Source organism: Tachysurus fulvidraco, chromosome 6, assembly GCF_022655615.1.
Source record: "Tachysurus fulvidraco isolate hzauxx_2018 chromosome 6, HZAU_PFXX_2.0, whole genome shotgun sequence".
Lineage (NCBI taxonomy): Eukaryota > Metazoa > Chordata > Actinopteri > Siluriformes > Bagridae > Tachysurus > Tachysurus fulvidraco.
Window position 1 is genome coordinate 10,367,428 of NC_062523.1, and position 25,686 is coordinate 10,393,113.

A 25,686-nucleotide genomic window follows, 5' to 3' on the forward strand; every position below is an offset into this window, starting at 1 on the left:
TGGGAGTTACAGACTCTATTAACATAACAAAGAACAAATATTGATTTTGCTCTGCTTTGAAGAAACCGGTGCGGATAGAGAGGTGAAATCTCCATAGGAAGATGGATCCGTGACATAGTACTTAGTGTATCACAGACATGAAAGTTAGAAGATCATGTCGTCAGACTTTTCGGCAAACAAACTGTAAAACTGTATGTAGATATATCTATATTCTCTAGGTCCTACTATTTTTCTAATCTTAATAGTGAGAGGTTGAATTATGTATTGCAAAATGAATATAACACAATGGGGCAGGCTGTTATATGAAAATAATTAAAGATGAGGCATTATGATGCCACCCAACATGAAGTTGCCCTGAAGTATAACAGTATATCAAAAAATCTTGACAGCATGCTTTTTAATAGTTGTGAAATGTCCATAAGTCAATTTAGTTATCATTTGTCACGTTGTCTCTCTCAAAAACACATAGCTTGTCAAGTTACAAGGAAACCAGTATGTACAACGTTATCTGTCCTGCATACTCTTAGGATAGTTGAAATAATGTAAAATATTATCAAATAAATCTATTCTTTGTTAAATTAGAATGCATGTTTCAATTTGTTTTTACAAGTCCACCACAAGTCTCTGTGAATTACCTGTTACTATAGAAACCACTACATACGTTGTTAAGGTTAAAGTTAATCGAGAGCTTCTAATCGCTGGGAATCAAGAACACACACAAGTTTACATTACTTGTATTGGATAAAATGGAGAAAAACATCACCGTAAAATTTCTGTAGGTCATATATAATCTCTTTTAAATCACACATATAAAATTTTTAAAATTTGACCCTGAAACCAAGTTTTTTCACTTCCTTACAAAGTCTTATTCCTTTCAGTTCTTGGCTATGGATATATAATTTACATGCTTTCTGTCATCTCTGTTCTTCTTGCTCTTAATGCTGTTTATCATTCATCTCTCATGTTTATAACCCATGGTAAATATATCAAAGTTTTTTTTATACAGAAAATGATATGGCCCTCTCAATGGAAAAAAAAAAACAGCACCCCTGATCAGTGTTTATTTATAAAGCAGTTCAGCACAAACTGCTTTATATCATGTATCATCACATATAATCTATTACAGCGTACAAAACAGCTGTTTAGACCTCAGGTTCATTCTGACCAGGGAAAGTTTGTTCTCAGAGACATTGCTCCATATTACTGGAATAAACATCACAGAATCTTAAAACATGATGCTATTATTACAAGGAAGAATTATAAATATTTACAGAAAAAAGTAGTCTGTTGCTACTATCAAATTTGATGTCTTTTGTGAAAATCTGCATTTGAACAGAACACAGTGTGACTGTGAGATTGAACTAAATTTACAAGATTACATTTGTTTTATATGTATTAACTAAGATTACCGTATGTCTGTAGAGATGTTGCTCAGTACCGTGGTCTTAGACTTAATCCTTCTATTTGGTACACAATATTACCTCATGTGTCTTTTTGTCTATCTTCTTCCTCTTCTTCAGGCTAGAAAGAGAAGGAGAGCCGTTGTTTGCCCGAGTAACCTGACAACGAGATGACTTCTTGACCAAGTGTCGTCTTACTCCAGGGTTGTCTTCAAACCGGTGACCTGCAAACAAGCGTAGAGTTTAAAATAAATGAAACAAGGAAAAAATAAACATGTTTGCGGTAACACCATAAATGTTCTCATTATAAACATGTTTTGACTGAAAGATTATTTAATTAAAGCTTTCACTTGAGCAAAAGAACACAGATTAGTGAACAGAGGAACATAGTCAACTTTGGCCAAAGGAATCTACAAGGCAGAACGAATTATTTTCTGTGGTTAAAGCCACAGGCTTCTCCAAAAACTGGCTCTGATGTAATATTATATCACTTCAACCCACAAACCAAGGTTCTTATTAAATTTGGAATAATTGAAGGCCCAAAGTCATGCATTCTCCCAGTAGCAGAGAGCTGAGGGGACTAAGGGATCAGGCCATGCCAGGCCACAATAGGCCCTTGCTGTTTTGGGTTGTCACAGTAGCTGCAGGATGTGCCGTAAAACAAAAGTACAGTGCTGTTTCTCTTTCTACAACTACATTCTGTTCCATGTCTTTCTGACCCTGAGAACTATAGCTTCAACACAACCCTCAATCTCCCTCAAACCCAGAGCCCACTCATCCCATAACTTCTCTCCTTCTTGCACAGGGAGAATCCTGATAAACATGGCAGCCGTGCCTTTTGGCTGGACTCTGCTTGTGTTGCTGTGGTAGCAGAGCAGAAGTCCTGAAATAGAGATTTCAGGCCAAATTTTAGAGGGTAAAACCAACTCAAGCCATAACTGCATATTAAACACACTTGAGAATCATTTGAAGAACCTCCATTATAGACTATAACTCATATAAACTAATATTGGTCTAGTTATTCAAATCCTGCTTATGTATTTTGTTACAAAAGAATATATGTTTTTATAGAAAAAAAAATAATAATTCATCACAGGACACCACACACAACACACACACACTGACACATTAATTCACATACAAACAATTCAACATTTAGCAGATTATTGAGAGGTGTGAGAAAACCAGATAACTCACACACAAACAACAAGAATCTGTGAATTTCCATATAGGAGATGGCTATGCTATACTCTGAGCCACTGTACCACCAAATGATTTAATCATTTCAGAATGTAAACTGCAAAACCTAAATGGTTTATAGAAGATAAATCAGAGGTGTCAAACTCACAGAAGAGGCTGAAATTCAAAGCATGGTCTAAGTTGCGGGCGATTTATTCAACAGTTCAAAACAGCCAAGCTACAATAACTTTTCTTAAAAAATAAATAAACTTAAACAATAAATAAATGTTTTTGAATAACAATACCATAAAGAAAAATGAGAATTTTTTCAGAAATAAACAAGATAAAGACAATTTGCAAATCTTTCAAATTAAACTGTCTTTTGATTTTCAAGCGGCAATTTTCTTTAAAACAAACCCAAAACATCTACTGTAGGCTATTTAGTTTTCTCTCTCATGCCATTTTGCCCAGGCCAGATGTTTGCCTGCAAGCTTTGGAAACTCTCAGGATAGATTGGAGATGTGCATCAGTGAGATGACTTGTGTGCGGCTTTGTTCAACTTCATTGCGAAAAGTTGCTCACATAGGAATGTAGTACCAAAAATGCACAGCATTTGAGCAGCTTGTAGGTGGAGTTGGGGCAGGGGGAGGGGCTGGTGCGCACAGCTCTACACTGCATGGCAGATGTTCCAATGCATTATGGGATTTATAGTGAGTGATGTTCATGCAATTTACCAGCAGGCCATTAATAACAGACATATACAATTATCTCGCAATTCGAGTTTAACTGTCTGAGATAAATACTTGTCAAAAAAAGTGTGGTAGTATTTTATCATGTTAGAAAATGCCACAATTGTATTTAGTACAGCAGACAGCTCTGTAGAAACTTAGGAACTTAGAATCTCCGTAGGAACATGAGATTGAGGCTGTTTCTGGATTGGTACCCTGGCAGCAGGGTAGGTCTCCAGACAGGCTGATTGTTGCACAAACAGGGATGCCCCAGTCGGATAGAGCAGAGGAGCTCAACCATTGCATAACCATTGAGACGGAGAAGCCCAGGAACTGCTGACAAAATGACAAAACCAAGAATGGCTTTAATGTTTAAATAGAGATTTCTTGTTTCCTGGAAGGTGTTCAAAGGCTGCTCCATTGCCAAAAGCATCTAGCTGACTGATGAATTTGAATGCATTACTGTCATGTCTTCCAAAGTGTCTCCCAACATTTACTTTACCACAGTGTATACAAATTTTGTATACAGCATTGTTATTATCATGATCCAACATTTCAATTGCATTTATGTCAAAATGCCCTCAAATGTTCATGACAAAAGCAAAAGTAACAGTCAGTTAAATGAGTTCATGTCTTGCTCGAGCTAAATCCTGAACAAGACATGCCTACCGCTCAGTGTCTGTGAGTGTTCATGAGTCTGTGTGTTTGTGTCTGAATGGGATGAGCTATTTGTTCAATAGCTTTCCCCACCATGTTGACAACACATCACTACAGGCTCACTTCAGTTGCAACATCAGTGAGCTGTGTGTGAGGCCTAGGCTTTACATTAATTAGCTTGTGTTTCCCCTAGGAAAATCAATAAAACATTTGATTTCAAAATTCCCATTGATCAATTTCCAATGTTGGGTTTCGTTTCCACAGAGAAGAGAACGCTTTCACAGAGCATAATCAGCTGAACAGAAAAAGCTACTGGAACACATCACAAGTCATCTTGTCAAATGTTTGACATTTTACCAGGTTTATATTCTTCAGAAATGTTCCATCTATATTCCAAAATGTTCTTTTCGTTTGTAGAGTTTGCAATGCTGAAAATATTCACCTATCCAAAGAATGGCTGGGGAATAATTCTTTTTTCTTAGACGATATAGCTTTCTTATAATCTGAGGATAACCCAGCATTGCATTGGCTCCCTTGTAACTTAAGTTATGCAATGCTTCCCGGGATAAATATGCCTATAAGAACAATGTTGTTGATGATACTCACGGATAGGTTCAACAGGAGAGTTAAGGTGACTGTGGATAGACTCCAGAAGGTCATAGTCATCAAAATCCAGGACAAACTCCTCAAAGTCTTCAAACCCATCCACGTGGAACATTCCAGAGTACTCCTCTTCTCCATTTTGTCCTTTCCCAACATTCTCCTTTGAATTCTCTTGTGGTTCAGCACTAGAAGCTACTTGGTTCTGCTCCATATCTGTCATCTCCATGTCCAACGTTTCCACCCCACCCTAGACTGGTGGGTTGCTTTCATCCAGAATGTGCTTTACTTGTTGACTGTTGCAAAAGGCAGCTGATATTTGTACAGCCCAGTGTTCTGGACATCCGCTAATAGCTGACCGCCTCAAGTCGGATGGATGCAGAAGCTTGGCTCCACCAGCAGTGAAGGAACATTAAGCTTTCTAGATCCTCTATATCCACTGGGTGGAGTTCGACAGTTCCAGTGGGAGTGCTACAACGCTACACATCTGTCGTCAGCAGAAAGATGCTTCTTCAAACAACAACAAAAAATGTACAGCAAAAAAAGTCAGCGGAAAACAAAATAAGAGCAAATTGCTCTTCCCAACAAGTTTACTTTCACCATTCAAACCCACCCCGCATTCAACCAAGTCTTATCCTAAATAATCCAATTAATTTGCCCAAATAAAGCCTTTCTTGATGCCTGGAAGCTTCTGAGATGAGGATCTGGCTTCCTGGATAGGTAGCATTTCTTCTATGTGAGTGAATAGCCACGACAAAAGAGATGCCCAAAGAGTAGCCAAAACAGCACACTTTTTTTTTTTACTCCAACACAACCTATTGACTCCCTGTCGAATTTCCAGTACTGATTGATTGTGCAGTAGTGCATGTATAAAAGTGCTTGCCATAGTGTTGTTCTGTTTTCAGCCCCCCTGCATGGCCAGATCCAATAGTGCAAGCCAGAGGCCTGAATCACTGTCGGCTTCCAGCTGAAAAATCCTTGTGGGGGCTCCCAAGTACCTGACCAAAGCAGCAGCAGAAACAGCAATAGGACAGAAAGAGCCTGAGAATGAAGAGTAGCCTGATATATGCTGAGCGCATGATTAGTGGCTTCGACCAGCTGAGCATCAGATGGAGGCGTCGGCTGATACATCACACTTAGTCAAACAACGTCCAGACACATGGAGCCTCATATTAGCAACAACACTGTCTCTACATCACAGGTCTCCATGGAAACCGTTCCCATCTCTGACAGACCTGAAATGCTCTTATGCACTCCACGTTTCATAAATACGTCAAAATAACGTGCTAAAATAAAATATGTTTAACATCTTTCAGTATCAGTTCTCACAGAATAGAGAGAAATGTTGTTAATAAAATTAGTTGACAGCTTAAACAATCAGATAATAAAAAAATACAGATTTTAAAGCTTGTATCATTAGTGAATTTATCTTGCTATCTTTAGAGTTATCTTGCAAGTGTTTAGTACACTCGATTTAACTTGAATGAAACTATCAGGACAATTTGTCCAAACATACACCATTATCACATTAATCCTAATCATATCACAAACGTGGAAGTGATGTGAGGAGTGTAAAGGTTGCTGTGGGTATTGACAGGCCTCATTCTCTGTGCAGGAACAAAATGAATCTGCATGTTCCAGTGCAGGCCGAATTCTGTGATTCACTACAGGAAGTGTTGTTAAGGGTAATCAATTAGAATGGCTATGTTAATTACAGCCTCAGGACCATGTTCCTAGCTCTGATGTAGACATGACCCACTGCCCACAAACAGACCAGAAGCCCTTATAACGACCCAAAACCCCACCCACCCTTCTCTACCATTCTCTCTCCATATGAGGTTGTAGAGGAAATAACCATTAACCAATATTATTCATGAAATTAGTCATACAGTACATGCAATCTCTTAATTAATCAGGATCAATAACCTTAACGAGGCTCTTCGACGAACATGTAAAAGAATATAATCAGGTAGTAGTAGTAGCCTTTATTGTGACTGGTCACAGGTACCATGAAATTAGCCATCAACCTGTCCATACATACAATATGACAAGGGGGGGACAGGACAGGAAGACAGGGAATTGAAAAGAAATACAGCATAACATGAGGGAAGGGAGGAGAAAAAAAAACAAACCCCAGACTATGCTCCGGTGGGGAGTAGTGTGGGAACAGGAAAAACACCTCAGCAACATAAGCACATAAGCAGTACACCATAAACACACGACTTGCAACAGGGGAAGGGAGTGGGGGGTGGAGGTAATCCAGCACAGGCAAGCAGCCATCAGGTCCTGCAGCCTTTATCTTCGGCGCTGGTCACAGACCCGCTTGTCAGACTGGCGGTACAAAGCGGCGAAAGCGTAAATGAATGGTAAATGAATGGGTTTACTTACATCAATGAATTATACCATTTATAAATTGCTTTTTTCACGTCAAAATATGTGACGTGACATACGGCTAAGTATGGTGACCCATACTCAGAATTTGTTCTCTGCGTTTAACCCATCCAAACACACACTGTGAACACACACCCGGAGCAGTGGGCAGCCATTTATGCTGCGGTGCCCGGGGAGCAGTTGGGGCTTTCGGTGCCTTGCTCAAGGGCACCTCAGTCGTGGCCGGCCCGAGACTCAAACTCACAACCTTAGGGTTAGGAGTCAAACTCTCTAACCATTAGGCCATGACTTCCCCCACGTCATATGCCATAATGACATGAAAAAAAAGATTTTTAACAAGTCATGTAAGTTTAATGATGTAATAAATGACTAATAATTTTGTGTGTAGTAAAAAAAAAAAAAACACATCTTATTCATCACATGAACAGAGATAAAGATGAGCATAGTTCTCCAAAACGTGAAAAAGTTGCCAATTGCTTTTAACCACAGGAAAATATGTTATTACAGGCACTGCATAGCCTTTTGAGAAAAGGAGGAAGGGATGATGATTGCTGGTTTCAGAGAGATTACTTTAAAGCTCTAACCAAATCCATGCATCCTGTACTTCTATGTCCTCCTGAAGCTTAGAGGACACAAGCACTGGTTACTGATGCCACACACTAAAGTTAGGAGAAGTAATCTGTGGTTTGTTTTCTTATGCCTTATACTCAATTAAGAAGATTTTAACAAGGATAATTGCTGGAAAAATAACAGGGAACTCAGATCACAGTCCCAATGATCCCAACCATATTTATTTTTACATTTTACAGGTCAGGACTTGTTTACGACATTTTTAATGGCATTTGAGTAAATCTGGCCCGATGCCTGACCACTGTTGGTTTAGTGCAGGAGTGACCCTGGTCCTGCTCACTACAAAAACACATTTATGTGTATGGACATGCACTCAACAGACATTCACACAATAATCCATCCAAATTGCAGCCAGCGCAAGCCTCAAATAGCACACTTTAACCAAACACTAAATCCCTGATTAAGGAGCTGTGTCATTTACCCATTTCATATCTGTACCACTGAAAGTAGTAGAATTTTCTATGCTTGGGAATCATGGCTAGTTATGGAACTACCTGATTGATTAGATAAAATTCTTTATAAAAAATTGTAGTAGCTAATTCAAAATCAAATTTTGTGAAAATGTGAAAATAAAGACCTAGAATTTATTTTCTGTGAATACACGCATGACACAATCACTTATAGAGCAAAGGTCATCAACTGACAGTATTTCAAGGTACCGAGGACTTCACTACATTTAAAATGAACTGTTGTCTCTATTCAATCAATTTGCTTATCTGGATCTGTTTAAGAATGTAACTAGTCCTTTACAAATTTAGGTTAAATACTCCTATTGTATTCTTAACTTTAGGCACAAGAAGCACCAGGTTTGGCCTGCAGTAGATGTTACATGTAGTTGTTAAGCAGATATTTTAATCTCATTGAAAATGGAGAGAATTTGTGCAAACTTTGTAAGATGATTATATTCAAGGCATAGAGAGCACTAAATTATATTGTTGTACTGGCATTATATCATTATATAAACAGGAAGACTTTTGGGATTCCAAAGAATCTATGAGGATCCATTTTTCTGGAATTGCATCATAACATGGGTGATGCCTTTAAGACCACACAGGAAGCCATAAAATTTCAGCAAATTTTGGTAATGAAATGTTTCTTTATTAAATGTAGAAATATTCAGCAGTATTAAATACACAAAATTTAATGAAATGTTTTAGTGATTATCAAATATCGCACTGCAATATCACACTGTTTGTTTATTTACGGCAAACAGCGAACAGCACAGTCTGTATTGAAGCCTTGAAGCCCTCAACAGCACTGATAGAAACCCAGTGAAATACAGCTTCTAGACCCTACAGCAGGATCAAGTAAACTGCGTTTAATTGGGTGCACAGACTAATGATTGGACAGCAGGTTTTTTTTATACTTCATTTTGAATGGAAGTGGACGGGACAGATGGATTTTTTTAATGATTGGATGATGTCTCAAAGGGCTGAATCTTGTAAACAAGTAATACGATTGGGTTCTCAATGTTAAACATACACTACATGGCAAAACATTTGTAGACACTTGACCATGTTGGCTTTCCATACATCTGATGTGATGATTCCTGAGACAGTGTGACATTTTCTTCACACACCAAACGGAGGCCTATCAGGACGAGACCACTAAATGTGCCTGTGTCATGTCCATGATCACAGGGAGGGCTCTGGCTTCCCAACTCATCAGGGATTTTCAAATACCCTGCTGGAGGGAGGTATGTATCAGTACAATTGCCCCAGGTTTGCCAAGGCCACCAACTATGCCATTAAGTTTCGCACTCAGAGTGGGTGTGATGATACAGCTCTTCACACAGTATTCAGATAGAGATTGAATCCTTTAATACAAGCAAAGATAGCATGCAAGGAGCCACCATCACTGTACATCATGCTGGCAATCCACCTAGACACCCTCTGGTGCAATCAGCACCACAACCTCCGGTCTCAGCAATGTCTTCGTTATGGAGAAATCATGGAGCCAGCCCCCACTGTAGAAGCAAAGCTCATGCAGCTTATTCTGTCTATTGCTGTGATTTTCCAATACGGTGAATGCTGCGCCACCTGCCTTGAGAAACCTGGACATCACGCTGCTAAGGTGGGTTTGAATTCCTGTCCATACAGCCTGCTGTTACCCGTGCAATTGTGCAATGCTAACCTATTGCTTAATCTTACAGCTGTAATCAACTCTGGATTGGCCATCCACTTAATATATCGCCAGCTGGTAGATGACCTCCACATGACCTCCACCTGAAAATTATGTCTTCATCATGTTTTATGTTGGATTATTCAATGTAGGGGAACTGGTAATGTTTGTGATATCTTTATTTTAGGTTACCATGACTAAACATTTATGACCTATAAGGGTTGGAGACTGACTCTAACAAGGTCCAGGCAGTAAGGAAGTGGCCTACCCCCACCAACATTAAGGCACTTCAAAGGTTCCATTGTTTGGCCATATCTAACACCACTTTATAAGGGATTATAGTTCTGTGGTAGCCCAGTTCACTACCATGGACAATCAACTGGGAGGGATAGGGTCATGAAGAAACAACATGGGTCCCAGCCAATAATATTTTAAATCTTTCCCTTATCACTGACTTCCACCAGGCCTACCCAGATTGTCCTGAACCAAGGTCCAGGGGCCGGCGCCAAAGAAGAACGACAGTAGGTGTTTATAGAGGGAGGGGTACTGTAACAAGTTCACCAGAGGAAGCCCTCTCCAGAATATTAAACTTAATTGGTTCAATTAAGTAATTGGTAAAAATTGTGAGTAAACAAAATTCACTTACTCTTCATGTCATCCAGGTCGACAGTGGCGAGCATCTGAGCTTCTGCTTCGTCCGTGGGCACTTTTTGATAAACGGCAGTCTCCATGGCAGTCATGCTGCCTATGCAAATGCGTTCTCTCAAGTCGTAGTTGGTGCGCTGGGCTCCACTCAGACGGTGAACTGGTTTCCGGCAGAACCAGGCCCGTGTTGGGATGTTGGCTAGCTCTAAAGGTGGACTAATCCTGTAGACCAAAGACAAAATTTTTACAAAATAAAAGGGCACAATTGCATACATTTCTTACAACATTTCTTTTACTGCCACAGCATACTTATTCATACTGCCATATTCATGTAACAGGTTTACACAAATCTTTCTCTGGCAGTCCAGCACAATTTTTAGATTTTGTACACCATCTCATTCAGCCAGCAGAGGGAGCTAGAGTATAAATTTGCCAGGGCATACCTTATCCCAACAAAGCCATTTCTGTTTTTTTTTATGTAATTCCAGTAGTAAACCATCATGCTGTTTATTTAACATGTACATTTTCTGTGAACGAGTTGACATCTAGCTTTTTGAATGCTTTTCTTAATGCCACTATAAAGCGTGCATAAGCAGCAATGGACGTACTCAATCTCTGCTTTCTTCTATTGCATTATTTATTAGCTTACAAATTATTAATATTGTGCATGCCATGGAGATACACATCACATGCACAGAACATCTCTAGAGCATTGCTAAATTTCACACTGATTTATATAATAAAATGTCAGTCATAAAATTTTCTACACATCTGCAAAAAGATCATGTTCAAATCTGCATGCTCAACAGGTTAATGACTTGAGATTCTTCATGTAATTAAAGGTATATGTATTTTCTAAATTATAGAAAGGATTCTGAAGCTTTTTTTAACATTGTATAAAACTAAATACAAACTGTTTTCAAAATAATGTAAATTAACATTTTATTAATTAACATAATAAAATGTGAATAAAAATATTAATAACTAAGATTTCTATAGAGTTTTTTATTATCCAAAAATAAGGGCTAAAATAACAATATTTTATAATAATTAACATTATATAACTAGCCAACATTACCTAGCCTCACTAATATTGACTGTTAATAAATTGGGCAAAGCACAAATTGCAATATAAGTGATTAGTGGGTGGTGTGATGCTGACTGATGTGATTACAGAATTACAGTTTTCCTCCTCTTTTCCTTATTATACAACTGCACCACAGTAATTTGCCAACGCACAAACGTGAATCACACATAATACATTTTATCCATTTATGTATACATTTAAAAAAAACATAAAAACTTCCAAATTAATTCCTGTTATAACAGCTATATAACCAGTCATTCCTTGACCGGCATATCTTTTTTTAAACCTCTTTCATGAAGTTTCTGCCCTGAAAACTTTAAACAATTATATCATATTATATGATGAATTAAAGACCCAAAAGTGTGACTTTTGATGTTCATCAGCTTTTTGGGACCTTTTGGAAAACCAGCTAGTGGTGGCTTGATATCTCTGCTTACTTATTCGAGGCTTCATCCTCCTCATCTTCTTCCTCTTCTTGTTTGTCATGTGCTTCCTTCTCATGTACTTCTGCAGGTCTAGTGAGGGGCAGTTCAGGGCTCGATGGTCTCTCATTCTCCAAGTGAAATGTGGGGAGAGGAACAGATGGCATCATCACCCCCTCACTTCCCAAACTAAACTGAGAGAGGACAAAATGTTTTAAACTCTTTTTCTTACTCTCTTGTGGTCACACACACACACACACACACACACACACACACACACACACACACACACACACACACACACACATTGTGTAACACTGTCATATCAATGTTTTCCTACACACCACCTAAGGGTCACAGTCATCACATATATTCATACCGTCCTAAATTCAGCATATTTTTAGTATAGGTGCAAATTCATACTCTTGTGCGCACACACACACACACACACACACACACACACACACACACACACACACACACACACACTTCTTATATGTCATAATGTCATATTATGTATTCAGTGTGGTAGTCTTTACGCCAAACAGTCTGATCTCTATCTGAGAGGTTTTTTTCTCTTGGACACTGTCCACAGAGGTAGACATAATGCAATGTCCTTCGCACTGTCTATGTCTAATATGTCCTCTCAGATAATGACTGGGGCACCCTTGGATTAAAACTCATAATCTCCCAAAACAATTAGACTGTTGTGCCACTAGGGAACCAGAGAACTCTCTGGTCTTATCTATGGTGTGAATTTTAAACCATTGCCACTAATTCCCTAATAATGAAGCCAGCCTGAGACATATTTATGCTATGAGCACTAATACTTAATTACAAACATACAGGCATGTCACATCTAATTACCTGCATCTGTTGTTCAGGGGGCTCAGTGGGTGTGGTGTCTTGGCCCTGCACGTCTGGCTCAGATTCCTCCTCATCTACTTCGTGGATGGTGGGCGTGACGTCAGAGGGTGGCATAGACATCTTTTTTTTCCTGCGTTTCTTCTTGCGTCGACGCTCCATGCTGAGCACCCTCTTCCTGAAGCGCTGTGGGGGCAGGTGGGTGGACAGTGGGTGGTGTGTGTGGTGGAACGTGTGGCGGTGGTCTGGTTGAACAGATGCACACACAGAACAATACAAAGTATTTGACATATTTAATTGCTTAAATATTCGCCAAGGAAATCCGCAACACTGCTGCAACTCTAAGAAACAATTTCACTATGCTGAAATAGACTGTCTCTGTGTATTTTTGCAGTTGAAATTGTTATTTTGAGCACTTATAGAGATGAATGTGTGACACATTAACATTTTCCCTTGCACCAAAACTGACAGTTACTAGAATACAAAGCTACTGTGCCATGGTCAACAATTAATAATAGGCAGACGCAAGCGGCAAAGCAATCCATCACCCAGAATCCAGATGTTTTTGGTGTGCATTTCCAGCACAGGCAAACCAATTCTACCCTTGAAGTTCTAATTTTCTAGATTTATGCAGGTGGCCTTGTCATCTCTGATTATCAGAAGCATCAGACATGGCCCCCTGGTGTGAGAACAACTCAACCAGGAAGAATAGATAGCAGTCTGGTCCTAAAGATCTTAGCAGATCTGGGATGTTTTCACATGCTATGCCACTCAGACAACATCGTTAAAGTCAGACACATCAATCAATAAAGCATCATACGTCTCCATTTGCTTTGCTTTTTTGCAAGAAGCTCCAGATGGTCCCATCTGTGGGTAGTCTCAGTGAGAGAAACTCACCTGGTGGGATTGTGTAATAGTGCTGCAGCAGCAGCATCTGCACCTAGAAGCAGTGTCCCAGATTTGGGAATAGTTTACCAAACTGCAGATGGACCATTTTGCCGACGCTATATCATCTCATTGATGATTGCGGTTTTCCTAAGTGTACCAGGACAGCCTGCTGAACCAGCATGTGGTAAGCCACCAAAAGTCTCATCATCTACAATACACGTTTCCAAACATACTGCTGTTTCTGTTCACATTGCACAAAATGTAGAAACTACACCCCAGGGTCTTATAATGTCTCAAACGTCACTTGCCTCAGTTAAGGTCTGTGTTCATGACTCCACCATAAGAAAGAGACTGGGCAAAAAATGGCCTGCTTGGCAGAGTTCCAAGACGAAAACGGCTGCTGAGCAAAAAGAACATAAAGGCTTCTCACAGATTTGCCAGAAAACATCTTGATGATCCCCAAGACTTTTGGGAAAATACTCTGTGGACTGACGAGACAAAAGTTAAATTTTTTGGAAGGTGTGTGTCCCATTACATCTGGCGTAAATGTACTGTAACACCGCATTTCAGAAAAAGAAAATCACACCAACAGTAAAATATGGTGGTGGTAGTGTGATGGTCTGGGGCTGTTTAGCTGCTTCAGGACCTGGAAGAATTGCTGTGATAAATGGAAGCATGAATTCTGTTGTCTATCAAAAATCCTGAAGTACAATGTGCGGCCATCCGTTCGTGACCTCAAGCTGAAGCGAACTTGGGTTCTGAAGCAGGACAATGATCCAAAACACACCAGCACGTCCACCTCTGAATGGTTAAAAAACAAAATAAAGACTTTGGAGTGGCCAAGTCAAAGTCCTGACCTGAATCCTATTGAGATGCTGTGGCATGACCCTAAAAAGGCGGTTCATGCTCAAAAACGCTCTAATGTGGCTTAATTACAACAATCCTGCAAAGATAAGTGGACCAAAATTCCTCCACAGTGCTGTAACAGACTCAATGCAAGTTTTCGCAAACACTTGATTTCAGTTCTGGCTGCTTAGGGGGCAAGCACTTTTTCCACACAGGGTCATGTAGGTTTGGATTTTTGTTTTCCCTTAATAATAAAAAAAAAACCTTCATTTAAAAACTGCATGTTGTGTTTACTTGTGTTATCTTTGACTAATATTTAAATTTGGTTGATGATCTGAAACATTAAAGTGTGACAAACATGCAAAAAATAAAAAAAAAATCAGGAAGGGGGGCCGAGACTTTTTCACACCACTGTAAATCTCAACAAGATTGGGTTTCCTGTCTTTCTAGCCTGTAAAAAAAGACTATAGTAAGACTATGGAAGTCAAATGTTTATCATGCATACTATGTAAAAACCTTTGGGAGACTTGCAGCATATAAATAAGACACAGAGCAAATCTTTTGCTGTCCCAGTCGCACCCCATATGGCCATCAGGGCAGGCGTTCTATCCTTTTCACATCTTTGTGTTTGTTGAGAGGTTTAGTTTAACTGAATGCTTCAGCTGACCAGCAGAACAATTGTGCCCAGACATCAAACACAGGGATGCAATGACATTATCATAAAAACACTGCGGTATGCTCCAGCCTTAGGTGATTTGCATTTTTAAATTGTCATTACACGAAACCTGTCTCTCGGAATGCATAATTAGTAAAAGCTTATAAAGGAAGAGAAGACCCTTTTCATGTTGCCTATGTGAACTCTTCTTATTTGTCTTCCTCAATGAATCATTACATAATACTGAAATCATAGATTCTTTGCAGTGCATCCAAAGAGAAAAAGATTGATGAGGTTTCTAGAGAAAACTCTTGCTTTGTCGAATGCTTATGGGAAACATGGACATGTCTGTATTAAAAAATCAATTCAATTCATGCAAAGCCTGATATTATTTAACAACCTGTGGTAGCTCAATGGTTAAATGATGGACTTCTGATTGAAAGGTTAAATGAATGTCACTCTGTATAAGATGGTGTAAAGGTAATCTAGACATATAATACCTCACAAATTTCACTGCATTTTCTTCTCAGAAAGACACCAGGATTTTTTTTTTGTAGTTGTCCAAAAACAGCTATACTTACATTCAAAGTCCTTTTCATTGTAGCTGCGACCCATTTTGTCTGCACCATTCATGCCAGACTCTGTAATGATGTCCCCAAAACGCTCCACAGACAAAGCCCTATCCCAGTCTTCATCCTCTAGCCCTTCTGTGGAGCCCTTCTCCTCCTCAGTCAGAACCTGGTCAAAAGAACAGAAACCCAATCACATAGTCAGTGTCCCACTGAAGTTCAGTGGAGCTTGATATTATTAGTGAAAATGTTTATATTTTTTATTTCTTTCTCTTTTTTGAGAATGATATGCTCAGTAATACCTTCAATAAAAAAAAAGTCTTAGAATTATTCAGATAAATTTCACAATTTCTTAGCATTTAGTATGTACACCTTTTAAATCTGTTTTATCTGATATAATCCACATATATAATCCATATAGAATCCACACTTCAGTAAAAGAATATGTGATCTTTTGTACAAAGTTAATGGTTAATATCACAAACTGGATTATATTTCAATAGTGACCTAGACATGGTGCAGAATTATGAAAACTGATTGGTCAAGATATTGAACACTTCTTTTCGGTTTTTGTTTATTGGTTTGTTTGTTTGTCTTCTATTGTGTATCAGATTAAATGCGTGATCCACAAGGTTATGGGTTTTTATGTCAAATGATGGATGTCTGTGATTGTCATTGTCCAATGATTACTGTCAGTAGAAATTCAACTTCAAAAGTCACATAAAAATCCAGAAAAGATCATTCATTTGTACTAAGTAAGTATCCGAATGACACAATTGGTGCAATATTATATTCATTTCATGAATGTTTGTGCTACGCCTGAAAATAAAATCCTTATTTCTCTTTTTCCACTCTATATTTATTTATATAAATATATAAATTTCTGGTACCAAGCAGAGAGGGTGATGAGTAACATGTGTCTGCTCTGCTGACCAATAAGCCAACACAGATGCACATGCACAGTCCAGCTAAATAAGCCCTAACAGAATTATTTGGTATACATGAGATAACAGAGTGCTACAATAATATAGCATTCTCATTCTAAACTCAAAAAAGGGTTTTGCATTTGATACATCAATACATCTTGTTTTCAAAGAGTGTTTTGAAAAAAGTAGTTGTCCTAACACGATATGAAGATATACTTTACTTCTTTATTGATATAAGCCAAGGTACCAGCAATGCATGTGTTAAAAAAATGCATGTGTTAAAAAAAAAAAAAGATTTCAGTTTGCATTTGCGATTATTACGTGTCATAATGTATGAGAACATTACTGCATAAAAGTAATGTTAGTTCAATTTTAAAGGTGTTGGACTACTGTTCAGAAAGTTCAAATCCCAGGGCCACCAAACTGCTGCTGCTGGTTAAGGGCTGCAAGGCCCTTAACCATCAACTGCTCAGCTGTAAAAAAAAAAAAAAAAAGCAATAAACGTGCATTTGTTATTTCAAGGATTGCTATCTAAAAATAGAAGAAATAATGAATATGAAGAATCCAAAAAATCCAAAATGTTTAACGGAGGTGTAAATACAAAGTGCAAACTGCAGCAAAAGAGTTTCTCAAGTGTTCTTGAAATCAGTTAAGGCTCTTTGCTTCTCTGAATTTGACTGTATGAAAAAACTGATAAGGAGTATATGAGAGTATATGAGTCTGCCACAGTCAGATTTACCATTAACTAATATATGATGTTCTGGTAGCATGGAGGCCAGAAGCTGTTGACCTCTAGGCCTCAAATATTTTAATGTCAGCTTTGAAGAGGTTCAGGAGTGATGGTGTAGGTCGAGGAAGCAGGACAGCAGACTACAAGGCTGACAGATCAGTCAGAGTAAATGTCACAAGGCCTGTGGGAGGCAAAATGCAAAGCTCAGGGAGTCTACGACAACTACTACTCTCATAAGCACCTGTGCCATGTCCTGTAGCTGCTCATTTGTAAGACAACAGAGTCTAGGGGTCTCCAATGACAAGAACATGCACTCCCTGTCCTTTAAGATCCAGACCAACAAACAAAAAGGCTATTATCAGTTACAAAGAAAGTGACACATCCACCTGTCTCCAGAAAAATTGAGATTTTCTAGGCTTTCCTTAGGCTGAGATCCTTAGGTAAACACACTATGTGAAATAACATACTTGCACCTTTCTTTCAAATATGTATAAGAGATTATAGTATTTAGTATATAGTATTTATAAGAGATTATAGTACTTTTAGTATCTTTTGTTCTGAATTCTCTTACTCTTATCTCGTAAATCCTTTTCAAGGATAATACATGAGACGTATTTAAGACTTTTTAAATCAACCTGCAAGAATGATCTCATTCACACTTCTAACCAAAAGAAATGAGGTGCACCCAGTCCTTCATTATAAATAAAGTGTGCTACACACCGGTCCTCATAGTGTGTCTTTTCGTGTCCCTTCATTTTTCTTATCCTGATTGGTCCTGTTTGGACTGTTTCTATTCCTTACCCCCTATTTAGATGTTTGAGGATATCTGGTGTACAAGCTAGTGTTAAGTGCAAGTATAGATGGGTTCAAATGCATCTATTTGATAAGATAAAACATTTGTACTAAAAATGTCAATGGCCCACCAATGGTGTCTCACCAACAACTAGTGTGAAAACCTTCCTAAAGTAAATACTTGTTCAAATGTTTATTTATGTAAGACTTCTCCGCTAAAGAAGAGTTGTAAAGCATCTCATTTAAAATACTTAAATACTTAAAGCAAAATGTACACAAGTCATACATTCACATTCAGAATCTACATTAACCTGTAACACACAGTAACCTAAAGGTTTAGACTGAATTTTAATTAATTACAAATTTAACATGTGATTGCAATGTAATATTAATTAGTTTTAGCATGTTTGTAAGTCACTCTGGGTAAGGGCATCTGCTAATTGCTGAAAATGTAAATGTAATGATAGATTACATATAGAGATAGAATAAAGATAGAATAAACTATCTTATGCAGATAGAATAAACCAAACAAAGAGACATTTTGTGCTTGACTAGAAAAAAGCCTAATCACAATTCTATCATAAAGTCTAATGTTTCAGATTTGCTTTTATTTATTGACATACACTAATGTTATGCTGTTCAGTCCTACAGTACAAGCTACATCCCAAATGTCTTTCTTTTCATTACATATGATCCTTCTTCCATCTTCAGCTCGCTCACATGCAGAAATTTTTTAACTTTATACATATTCGACTTTAGATTCAATCTATAAATTTTGCGCTATTGCTAGTGCCATGCTAGGGCTCGCAAAATGCACTATATATTTAACTTTATTCAGAAAGAGAAAGAAATATAGCTCCCTTGGTTAGTTGTCTTCTTTTTATTGTAATTGTCTCGTCTAAATTACTACGATGTAATGACAAAAGAACAAACAAGCATAAAACAATGGACGGCCTTTTAGCAGATCGCTTTTTAAATGCCACTTCCCCCATCTCTTTCCAGTATTGGACCCGAGAGAGGACAGGGGACTCAAGCAGCATTTGTTTCTCTTCTCTTTGAGTCAGAGCACCACCTCATTGTGCGAATGTTAATGGTCCGGCGACGATTGAGAGCAAGCGATGGCTGTAAAGGTTATGGATTGTAGCTCTATTCAGCATGACGCTGAGACAAACTGAGGCAATGTGGGCTGGATAATCAACGCTGGCTAACAGATGTGTTTGCTTTCTCTTCATTAGCACACGGGGTAAGCTGGATATAGAGTTACACAGAGCACAGGTGGACAACAGTTCCAGCCCACTTCTACATTACTGCTGCCCTCTGACACAGCAAAGAGATGAAAGAGGCTCTGCGATTCAACTTATAGTCTTTGTGCCGTTCTACAATGGTGAAGTTATATAAAAAGTAAAGCATTAAAGGAGTCATTGTAATTGTATAAGAGAGCTCTCACAGAGTGTAGATATCCTGCACAAGGCCACTGCAGTGGGTATCATATCACCCACTCAGTAGAGGCAGGTACTGTGTGATCTTTCACAGTTGAAGCAGTAGCAAATTTTCATACTGAAAGATGCAATTTAAATGTAAATGCACTAGAATTAAAGCACACTCTGGTCATAAAACTAGCTTATACCTTGCTTGCTTAGGGCAATACTGAAATCATAGCTTTAAATTGGTCCATGCATTGGTCCATGCATTAACCTGTAAGTTATGTGAGAATAATATAATATACCATTGGCCAAAATATAACTGAGCAACCAGCTGTTGAATTATCTGCTGTCAAATAAAAGGATATGTCAAGTCAAGTCAAGTCACCTTTACTGTCACATCACCACAGCACATGTGCCATGGTGAGTGAAACTCTTGGGAGCGAGCTCCAGAGAATTGCAGAACCATTTACATAGTTAAGAAACAGAAATTAGAATAATTTACATACAGGTGAAAAATGTGCAAAATGTGGAAAAGATGCAATGTGCTCGTACATAGTCAGTACACACAGTGTACTACTAGACATATTTACAATGCACTACACATTATATACAGTATGTACTATATATATATATATATATATATATATATATATATATATATATATATATATATATATATATATATATATATATATACATACAGTATATGTAACATGTTAAGGTGCAACAGACTGTACAGATACAGAAATGTCCTGTGGTACAGATAGCTTATTGTCAAATAGATTATTATATTAAATTAAATGCAGTGTGTGTGTATAGCCCAGTGTGTATAGATGCAGTATGAATGCAGTGTGTGTAGTCCAGTGTTGAACTGTTGGAGTTAGGAGTGCAGTGTGTAGCATACCATGTTGTGGAAGTATGCTGTAGTTTGTGTTAGTTATGGCTGTTAATTGGTCTGATAGCATGAGGGAAAAAGCTGTCCCTCAGTCGACTAGTGCGGGATCGGATGCTGCGGAGACGTCTTCCTGAGGGGAGCAGAGAGAGCAGTCTGTGGGATGGGTGGCTGGAGTCATTAGTGATCCTCCGAGCTTATCTTATACACCGCCTGTTGTAGATGTCCTGGAGGGAGGGAAGCTCACCTCCAACAATGTTAAAATGAGGATATGTATATATATATCAAATAAAAGGATATGTTAAAAAGAGATCCATCTCAGTCAAGTTGTAAAACGTTGCAGCTTTTTCTAATCTTACATCTTCTAATATATTTCATGAATAAACTTGGCCAAAAAACAGACCAACCAAGACCTCTTCTAACTGCTTGAAAATCAACAAACACAATTTAAAGAAAAAACTTTTAACAATACTTTCTGACAGTGAACTTTCTTTTCAGTTCTGTAAGTATATCTTACTCCAAAAAGTTTATTTTTATGATGTTCATAGGATTATTTTTCACTGGAACCCATACAACATACAGAAATGCAGACATCAAATGTCTACAACCTTCAAGATCCAGACCAGAAATATGTACAAAACAGATTAGCGTATGAGTCCGACACTAAAATCTGTGTAAGCATTGTGTGAATATTATGTATATATTTTGTGTATTTTGTGTATACTTTGTCCTGAACTTTAACCCTTGTATGCTGTTCGGGTCTGTGGGACCCATATTCATAATCATCAATAGTTTTGAAAAACTTTGGTTCTTGTAAATTTGTTGATTTTTTTTACCACTCATAACTTGATTAAATTTGATTTTATTATTTTTATTACATTTTATTAAAAAACAACAAAAAACGAGTAGCACTTTAATTAAAAAATGTTATGTAATAAAAGTAAAGGGCAAATATTAACCACATATGCTGTTTATATTGCTTGTAATTGGGATGAAGTAAACATCTGTAGAGTATTTTAACATAAAATTTTTGATTGTGTTGAATTAAAACCCAAAAATGCAGCAACATACAAGGGTTAAATCCAATTAAAACAAATTCCTTGTACACATGAGTGTATTTACTCCTACACTGACTGCTACACTATCCAATTGTACTTATATGTATTTAGGAAACATGGTTTTGATCAAATATTGTATGACTCTTAATCTGTACTGCAGCTGCAGCTTGTTAGCACTGCCCCAGTGGCATTGTCATAGCAACACAATTCCAGCTGATCCCTGGGTTGTGACTGTGATACTGACATTTATGAAAAACCACTGCAATGTCAGGTGAAAGCGCTTCGGTGACACACATGTCCAAAAGCATGGAGCCTCCAGGATGGACAGCTAGTGCATTGTGACTTTCGCTACTGACAAAAGAGAATCGTGCAAACAATCTGATTTACCTGAATTATTAGAAAGAGTCATTTATCAGGAAATTAATCATTTGGAGTGGCTCTATGTCTAAAATCTGTCAAATCTGTCATAATATATCAATCATTATTAATTATTAAGCATCGTTAAGGTCATTTTTTAAAATGTATGTAGTATATTTCACTATGTATAAATTACAATTCTGACAACGAGCGAAATGTTTAAGGTTTTTTGCCTATAACATTGAAGATATAATACATGAATTTCACCAAAATACAAAAAGGTTTAGAAATGTAGTGGTAAAAACTGTCAGTCTAAAAATCTTACTACCTAGGTGAGATATCTCACACAATGAATGTCATGCTTTGATAAAATTTTTGAACGGTTATGCGGCACAGTGAAACGGACATAAGCTAATGAGATACTGGCTGTCAAAATATCCTTGAAGGTCCTGAGCTACAGTTGAAATGCATATTTTGTTTCACGTCATCTATACAACAATACAACAGTAATTTAATTCACCTCTGCTACAACAGTGGTGGTTTAGTGGTGGAGACTTCAACTTGCAGCAAGACCAAACAGGCACTGACTCCAGCATGCTTTGCATAAAGGTGTTGTCAAAAAATGGTGGCTTTTAAAAACAAATGCTTCTAGTTACCCTTTAGTACTAAGACTCTCAGCTGATATCACTGTATATATTGTAGCTATACACTGTATAAGACGTGAAGGACTGTTGCCTTTATTATCCATACATATTTTCTCATTTTACTCATAATCCCGGATCATGCCAATATTTCAGGCACTAGATCCAACACTAAGCCTCACTGCATATGACATTTTCTATACAAGGCACCAGTGACTCATCATGAAAATTTCATTACAGATCCTTTTTGTTTTAGCCCACGATGACGGAGAGGATTTGGAGAGATAACATTGCCAATCTTACTGAAGGACAATGAATCTGTGTCAGAAGAAAATAAAATGGGTGCCAATGGCTAAGGAGAGAAAACAAGACGATCTGAGCAAATTCACAAAAAATCTGGATGTCCAACAGACACACTTACAAACACATTTAGTTTCGTAGTTTGTTACATCATTACAACTGATTTGATTCATTTAAGCGTAAGCATTACAATAAATGTACCATAAATGTACCATTTATTACACAAACGTAGAATACACATTTATCCACACATTTAATTGCAGAATACATATCTATCCTTATTAATAGACTCTACACGAACAGAGAATAACAATAAGAGGATTTCTAGCCACAAAACATCATCAGTATAAAGTCTACTGTAATCACAGAAAACAGGTATTTAGGGCACAGATAAAGGTAGATTTAGCTCGGACATCTGGCTGTGGAGGTGGAAAACAAAACCAGAGGCAATGATACAAATGGAGAGCAAGATAAAAAGCAATATAAATTAAATTGTGGTGTCTGGTGAACTCAGAAGTAATGCTTCATGTTTGCTCTGCCTTATCTCAGCTGTGACATGTACTTTAAATGTTTTATCTACTGGTGTTTTTGCTGACTCTGGCCCTTGCCTTATGTTTTATTCATCTCAATGCCTGCACCAAAGAGAAAGCTTAAAATGGCTTCTTTTTGCCTTCTACCTGATATTTGACTAAAATCAAAGTCTCATTTCCTGGCACATACCCGCATGGCTCTAAAATTATTCTCAAAAAGGACACTGAACATATATTATAGCGTACTACAGGTAGGTGTGATCTTAAAATAGTTTCTTGTTTTTTTTGTCATAGTGGCTTGACTTGTGAGTTCCAGTGATTCCATACTGGGTTGTACCTACAACACAAAAGTCAAGAAAACAAATCAGGCTGCTTATGTAGTCACCTGATTTGTTTGAATTTGTGTTAAATCAGATATTTGCATGCAGGGATACTTCAGTGCTACACAGGAGTGATATACTCCTCACTATACTCCTGTGATTTCAGTCACTTCTCTGAATACAACAAATAAATAAGGTTTGCTTTCTCTTTCTAGCTTCTAATAGAATAGCCATTTCCCCCTGAATGGTTACTTGAGATGCCATAAGATATAGTAATGAAAGAAAGATCCTATTATGCCTATTCTATTCCTAGTTGTACTATCTACTAGGTTTCCACTTCTTTACAAAGAAAAAAAGAACTGAAACAAGATCTGTTGATATCCAAAGCACTGCCACCACACAGCCTTGGACAGGACTGATCTGGTATCAGAGACCACAGAGAACAAAATGCAGCCTTTCCTCAGCCAACAGTTTTTCAAATGCAGCCTTGCTCCAACCCTCAGCCCCTGTAAACCATCCCAGCACTGGGTCAGACTCAGTGGCGGGATGTATTGAATATCACACCTGCTTTCAATGAATGTTAATGGACGTTTTGCAGTGTGTTCCCTCTCTGTTTTCCAGCTGTCTGGAGGTCCTGCCTCTTTAATTTTTTTATGTGAGATCAGCTCTAAGTAAAGATTTCCCAGAGAAGTATTAAAAAACACACAATGGGCTGAACATTAACGAATCACTTACTGAACATTTAACTTCATTGAGCAATCTGCCTTTGAATGATTTTCTTACCCTCTTTTCTATTCATCAAAAGACCTCAAAGAACACTGCAATGCTGTAACAAAATAATTATTTTCTCACTCACGCTCACACGCACACACTCTCTCTCTCTCTCTCTCACACACACACACACACACACACACACACACACACACACACACACACACACAAACACACACACTCTCTCTCAGAACTGAAAAATCTATTTTTACTACTACATTTACAAAAAGGACACAGTAGGGAATTCAAATAATCTAATCTAATCAAATGTTTTAGCATCTTAGCTCTTTTATGAATTACCAGAACATCTGAAATCCGTAAGTTAGATTAGACTAACTGTTAGATCAGAGAATAGACCTCACTAAAGACATAATTTCCACATCTATAAGGTATTTTAAAACCACTTGTATGACCTCACACGCAGTACTAATTAAACGTTTTTTTAGTATCTCTCACATTAGCTAAAAAGTATCAGGTTCTTGGACTTTTTTAGAATTTGGGTTACATTACACTAAAATATAGCAGGCACGCTGAGAAGCACACTCAATGAACATCGCAGTGGAGGGAAGTTAAAAGGATATGACAGTTGAATCCAAAGGAAAATGAAATGTTTTTCAGTAATCTGAGTCATTTACAATGAGACAGGCAAACACAATCTGGTAAACATGAAGCTCTTTTTCTCTCAGCTTCACAAGAACATTTTACAAGCTTCTTGATCTAAAACTGAAACGACTGCCTACATATCAGTATCTATACTAGTCTGAAATACATTTCTTTTAGGGTACTTTCACATGTACAGTTAGTCCAATTGAATTTGAACCCTGACATGTTTTTTATATTGGGCCATGTGAAAACCTAGCAATCGCTCAGCATTTAGAAAAACATCCAGTCGCTGAGCATCTCGGTCTTTTTCAATCATAAAGGGATTTGAACTGGACATGTAATTTAGTTGTGAGCAGGATTGTATTCATCTATATATATATACATGTTTTCAAATGTCAAACTTTCAACTGCTAAACTGTGCTGTGTGTTTAAACCTAAGCCAAAGGATAGAGCTGTAGCACGATAGAAATATGATCATTTGGCTGGATATTTTGACTGACAAAAATAAACACTTCATACATACTCTAATGCCGGTTCCAGAATCAATCAGAGACTCCACCTCCCAAAATACACCACAGCTTACAAACATGGCTGCCAGAGATTACGTTCCTCGACTATCACACTCCACCACCATGTTCAAAAACACCGTTCTAATCACAC

General features: G+C 37.8%; 1 protein-coding gene across 4 annotated transcripts in view; it reads right to left on the reverse strand.

Annotated features, from left to right (window-relative positions):
* Positions 1-25,686, reverse strand: part of slc4a3 (solute carrier family 4 member 3) — a 56,547-nt gene that overhangs the window by 18,445 nt on the left and 12,416 nt on the right. The window contains exons 1-6 of one of the 4 annotated variants that reach the window (XM_027164475.2): positions 25,550-25,685; positions 15,695-15,851; positions 12,728-12,969; positions 11,876-11,991; positions 10,353-10,573; positions 1,482-1,624 (exon numbers count right to left, since the gene is read on the reverse strand). In XM_027164475.2, coding sequence (XP_027020276.2) covers positions 1,482-1,624; positions 10,353-10,573; positions 11,876-11,991; positions 12,728-12,969; positions 15,695-15,851; positions 25,550-25,615 — 945 coding nt within the window. In that variant the 5' untranslated portion in view covers positions 25,616-25,685. Of the gene's footprint in view, positions 1-1,481; positions 1,625-4,570; positions 5,627-10,352; positions 10,574-11,875; positions 12,055-12,727; positions 12,970-15,694; positions 15,852-25,549; position 25,686 lie in introns of those variants that run through there. The other 3 variants (XM_027164473.2, XM_027164474.2, XM_047814945.1) reach the window with 3 other exon arrangements.